The sequence below is a fragment of the Cebus imitator genome, unplaced genomic scaffold (genome assembly GCF_001604975.1).
Source record: "Cebus imitator isolate Cc_AM_T3 unplaced genomic scaffold, Cebus_imitator-1.0 Scaffold149, whole genome shotgun sequence".
Taxonomy (NCBI): domain Eukaryota; kingdom Metazoa; phylum Chordata; class Mammalia; order Primates; family Cebidae; genus Cebus; species Cebus imitator.
In genome coordinates, this window is record NW_016107464.1 from 4,954,066 (window position 1) to 4,960,065 (window position 6,000).

General features: G+C 36.5%; 1 protein-coding gene across 3 annotated transcripts in view; it reads left to right on the top strand.

Moving 5' to 3' along the window:
- The window catches only part of LOC108314305 (tudor domain-containing protein 7), a 73,280-nt gene extending 67,496 nt beyond the window's left edge, over window positions 1-5,784 (top strand). For 2 of the 3 annotated variants that reach the window (XM_037743732.1, XM_017543227.2), the window contains 3 exons: window positions 855-989; window positions 3,202-3,312; window positions 5,246-5,752. In XM_037743732.1, the coding sequence (XP_037599660.1) occupies window positions 855-989; window positions 3,202-3,312; window positions 5,246-5,752 (753 nt within the window). Of the gene's footprint in view, window positions 1-854; window positions 990-3,201; window positions 3,313-5,245 lie in introns of all 3 variants that reach the window. The other variant, XM_017543226.2, reaches the window with a different exon arrangement.
- The last annotated feature ends 216 nt before the right edge of the window (window positions 5,785-6,000 follow it).

A 6,000-nucleotide genomic window follows, 5' to 3' on the forward strand; every position in this document is an offset into this window, starting at 1 on the left:
TTTTTATTATTATCAAATTACGTATTGTATGCCTTCAACATAGACAAAAGGTTTGAGTACACATTTTCTTAGTGATGTATGGAAAGTCAGGGAAGAAAAAGTAATTAGTGAAAAGCAGACCCCATGTTTAATTGTGTATTTATTCCTGATAGTTATACAAATAATTGCAAAGGTAATCATTGCTTTGACCCCAAAACAATAGTTTTTCCCTTTTATTTTAATATTTTGGAGAACAGACTGTATCTTATAATCAGCAATTATCAAATAATTTTATAATAAATCATGTCCTAGAATTAGAGAAATAATAACTATATTTTACTGTTTATTATCAATTTGCTGATTAGATTAACTCAATGTTGAAAGCGATTCTACTCTAAAAGAATATTTAGTAGGCCAGGTGTGGTGGCTTATGCCTATAATCCCAGCACTTTGGGAGGCTGAGATGGGTGGATCATTTGAGGTCAGGAGTTTGAGACCAGCCTAGCCAGCATGGTGAAACCCACCATACCTCTACTAAAAATACAAAAAAATCAGCTGGGTGTAGTGACAGAAACCTGTAATCCCAGCTACTTGGGAGGCTGAGGCAGGAGAATAGCTTGAACCCAGCAAGTGGAGGTTTCAGTGAGCTGAGATCATGCCGCTGCACTCCAGCCTGGGCAACAGAGCGACAGTCCATTTCCATCTCAAAAAAAAAAGAATAGTAAATAAATACATTTTAAATTAAGGGAAAATTTTAACACTGATAGTCTGTTGCTTTTAATATGCAGTTCAGGATTGTACAAAATGTAATTGCACAGAAGCACTTTGGTCTTTTGAATATGCTCATAAATTAGCCAACACTTATCTCATTTCAGATCACAAACGTTCACAGCAGTCGGGCTCTTGATGTTCAGTTCCTGGACTCTGGCACTGTGACATCTGTAAAAGTGTCAGAGCTCAGGGAAATTCCACCTCGGTTTCTACAAGAAATGATTGCAATACCACCTCAGGTACAATGTTGCCAGCCTGGGAGATTTGCTGGAACAGATTTGGATGTGTTCATAATCTTATTGTAAGATGCCTTCTCAGTTTTGATCTCATTAGTTAGTTTTTAAGAACATTGGAAGTTTTCCAAATGTGATTGTCTACTGGTTTTCAGAAGTAAAACGTGGCTGACTTAGACAAGAAGACCAGTCATATTTACAGAGTATTGCTTGAAAAATGTTTGTTTTCAGGAACATCCAGTCAGTAAGCTGCGTTGTCCAGTTACAGGTTCCATTTTGAAATTAGATGCCAGTACCAACTTCTACACAGTTCTAGGATATTGCATATAAATGTTTATTTTTAGAGTTTATAGTTTAATTAGGTAACCATTTTCTTTGGAAATCTGTTTAGACACATTTTCTCAATGATTTTTCCCCCCCGTAAATTTTAATTAAAAGATTAACTTCAGCTGATTATTTCCTTATTTGTGAATGTTCAGATCATAAGGATTTTGAATATTTTGAATTGTTTAGAACTACTCATTACCTTTAGGAGAAGTAGAGGATTTGTGCAGAAATTAATATCTTTAAAAAATAGAACTATTCAGCATTCTACAACTTCAAAATGCCCATTTACTGATATTTTCAAGAAGATATCTTTTGCCATTAAACTCAGTGAATAAAACATTGTTCATAATTAGCATGGCTTTTGACATGTCTCTCCCTCCCATCACCATTGCTTTTTCTAGCCATGACTATTACAGAGAAGCTTTTTTCAAAATCATTTTACTGTCTGTTGCTCAGCCGTAATTCTGGAAATTGATAGACCTTTAAGTGCTAGTCTGACTTAATTATACCACTTACTGGAACAACCATGCAGGGCCAGCCTTACCTAGAAAGGATCCCCTGGGCTGGAGGGCATTTGGGAATCTGTCCCACCACTCTGACTATCCGAAAGTCCACAACAGTACCACTTATATGCTACAGCATTTTAACAATCACTAAACTTTTTTTTTTTTTCATAAACTTATCTAGGTTTATTATCTGACAGATGTGAAGACTGCTGGTTGAGAAAACTTTAAAAGCTAGCTAGCCCAAGCCTCTGGCTCACAGCATCTCCCCAAGATCATAGTACCAAACCAATGGATTGTCAGCCAAAGCCAACCCTTAAATAATGAGTTTTGGCTCTTGGCTCTTACGGTATTTTAAAAATGTGAATTGGTTGCCAGGATTTTAAAATTAGAAAATTTCACACAAAAAATTCCTACTTGTAGCTTCTCTCAACAAATTGGAAAATCTGACGCTGCTACGCACTCTTCTTTGTGGGGCAGTGCTCCTTGGGAGTGTGGAGACTTCTGTGCTGGCCCCATCGGGCGTGCCCCACTCCCTCATTGCCTGCCCAGCAGATATTCAAGTGTGCTACCTTTGCTCTAAATGACCTCCTCTCCACCCAGAACAGAGTGAGAGGCTTAGATCCCCTGAGGGAGAAAGGCAGGAAGAGGGGAAGGGGCTCAGAGAAGAAAAGGAATCCTGGAACTGGGTTTCCTCCCTTTCACAAAATTGCTTTTGTCTATTCGAGTTTGCTGGAAGCTGAAGGAAATCCCTGAGTTCACCTTTTAGCCTCTGCTGTAGCCTCTCTACAGATGCTTATATAGTGATGGTAGGAGCTGAAAAGCACTGGGGAAAAGGAGGCTTTTAGGGACCTGTGGATTTATTTCAGTTCTTCTCACCCTCCTTAATTCTCATTACAGCCTCCTTCAAAAGGCAAGCAAATGTGCCTGGTACCCACGAGGTACTCAGGAAGTGCTGAATGAAGCAACAGGAGTCAGATTTCCTCCAAATGACAATTTTTTTTTTTTTTAAGTTGGGCTAGAGGGTCGACTTTGATAAAAGTTCCAACCCTGTCTTTGCAACTTTGGTATCTTATACAGTCTTTCTGAGTCCATTTCCCCGGCTGTGAAATGGGGCTGCAACATGCGGAGGTATTGTACAGTGTGAAGTATACGGAGTTCTTGGGGTTAGCCCTGGCTCATATAGAAGTAAAGACAATGGTATTTATAGAAATAGAGTTGGGAGCATAGCAGATCCTTGAAACAGGAACTGTGATTGTCATTATTAGCTGTTGTTGCTTGCTGTCTATCTCGGTAACATTTGATTTGTAGGAAAATAATATTAACATTACTCATAACTAGGTATTTTAACATGGTGTGTTCACTTTTTTATCATATTTTCTTTTCAGGCCATTAAGTGCTGTTTAGCGGATCTTCCACAATCTATTGGCATGTGGACACCAGATGCTGTGCTTTGGTTAAGAGATTCTGTTTTGAATTGCTCAGACTGTAGCATTAAGGTTAGTTATCTTATTAGGATTGATAGATTTAGAAAGGGAGCTGGCAGCCATCAGGGCTCATTTAGTTTTTGTGAAGGAATTTTATCTCACTGTAAAATGGATGCTTCCACATCTAACACATTTTTTATATTCAGGACATTGGCTACATGTGTAGCTGTAAGATATTTTATGGTTTAATTCTTTTTTTATTTAAGAAGTTATCCTAAGTCTCCAGTATTATTTTTAAACCCTTCTTATACTTTTTTCCATTATTAATATACCAGAGCTGGTTCTCCACTTCTATTTTGCTTCATGATAAGGAATTAAGTCTTCAACAAAGGGACCAAATATCTCTTGATAAATGTTTCTGAAGATCATTTAAATAAATCCTTTATTTTTTTTATTCATAAAGTAGAATATAAACCAATCATTTGTTTATAATTGTGGTGTTTAGCCTCTTTTTCCTAAAGTTTATTTAGTCTGCACTTATTTCACTACCTGTTTCTTTTTCTGTACTTTTGCATCTTTAAATCAAAAACATTGCTCATATTTCCAAGAATACAAACTTAAGAAGATAATTTTTTTCTCTGTTAACTGATGAAAATTGCATTATTGTTTTATATAAACATTTAAAATGAAATGTCCTTGAAAAATATCTTCATGAAGACCTCCAGATTATTCTAGCTAGCACTGATTTTTCTGTCTTTGTATTCCTCTGGGGTTTATTGTGTACAATTACATGTTTAATTATTTAAACATTTAAATTAAATTACATGTTTAATATAACTCTGTCATATTCTTCAGTTGTCACATAATACTGTTTTTTTCAGCTACTCTTTAAGTTCCTAAAGCCAGAATATTGGATGGTTACTCAATACAAATACTTTTTGCTAATTTTAAAAATTGTACTTCTGTATCATAAATATCAAAATGAATTTGCAGTCAGTATTTGATTAGTACTTCAGAGGATGAATTTAATAGAGTCATCTTGTTGGAAAAAAACATTTAAGTAAATTATTGTAGACGGGTTGCCTTACTGTTATCTTCCTCTCTCCAGGCCTATGTTCCTGCCTTTCATTTCCATCCCTATTTGGTAAAAGATAGATGTGGCTGGAAGTATCTTATTTTTATCATTCCTAAGATAAACCAGAGTTGCTGATGAGAATAGCCAACAGTCACCTAGCCCCTTGGGACACACAGCAATACAGTCCCAATTATTAATGTATGGTATTTCCATACAAACACCCCTCAGGCAGAAAGAATTAAGGTGGTTAGGTAGTCAGAAGCTCTCCTGGGCAAAAAGTGTAAAACTAATTTTGACCCGTTCTGTGAAGCTCGCTTCCTCTTATTCTCCCCAGGTCCCTCTCCTCCCATGTAATTGGAGATGGGGAAAGGGGAGAGGATATATACTAGAATCAGACAAAGAATTTGAAAGAGGGTTGCTTACAGATATGGTGGATGTCAGAGCTTTTTCCTTCCCTTCCCAGTCTTGAGGATACACCAGCCTTAAGCAGAATGCTCATAAATCGTTTTGCCATCATTGTGATTGTTTTTTATTATTGATGCTGGGTGATTAGTACATGGGGGTTTCATCATACTTATAATATATACTTTAAGTGTTTTGAAATGTCATTAATTTAAACTATTTTAATCATGATATATAGAATTCCTTTCTCTCAATGATAATGACCTATAGCAAGTTACAGTTTTCTCAGAGTTTTTAAAGATTAGGAAATTTTTTATTTCCATAAGGTGCACTGTTTCCTAGACTATTTTGACTTAGAGCCCATTCATTGCCAAGCTGTGATAATTTGTCTTTCCTTAAATAAAATGGATTTTAGCAAGTTTTTTGGCAAAATACTGTGTTTTAATGATTAAGGTTACTATAACTACCTCTAAAAATTTAATGTGAACTTGTATGTCCTGTATTTTTTTTTTTTTGTATTTTCCAAAGGTTACAAAAGTGGATGAAACCAGAGGGATTGCACATGTTTATTTGTTTACCCCTAAGAACTTCCCTGATCCTCATCGCAGTATTAATCGCCAGATTACAAATGCAGACTTGTGGAAGCATCAGAAGGATGTGTTTTTGAGTGCCATATCCAGTGGAGTTGGCTCTCCCGACAGCAAAAATGGCAACATGCCTGTGTCAGGCAACACTGGAGAGAATTTCAGAAAGAACCTCACAGATGTCATCAAAAAGTCCATGGTAGACCACACCGGCTCTTTCTCCACGGAGGAACTACCACCTCCTGTCCTCTTGTCAAAGCCAGGGGAACACATGGATGTGTATGTGCCTGTGGCCTGTCACCCAGGCTACTTCATCATCCAGCCTTGGCAGGAGATTCATAAATTGGAAGTTCTGATGGAAGAGATGATTCTGTATTACAGTGTGTCTGAAGAGCGCCACATAGTGGTGGAAAAAGACCAAGTGTATGCTGCAAAAGTGGAAAATAAGTAGGTCCTTGGACAAAGCATTTTATTCTACTCCTAAGAAAAATGTGTAAAATGATGCCAGTCTTAATCTTGTCAGGGGGACTTTGACCTGTACTAATGGGAATTTTGAATATGAAACAAACCCAGTAATTTTTGCGGTTTTCTAATATTTAAAACGATGTCATTTATAAAAAATATATTGGCCATATTCCTGTTAAAACCCAAGTATATAACTAAAATGAAAGTTTAACATTTTTTTCTATTTTTATATTA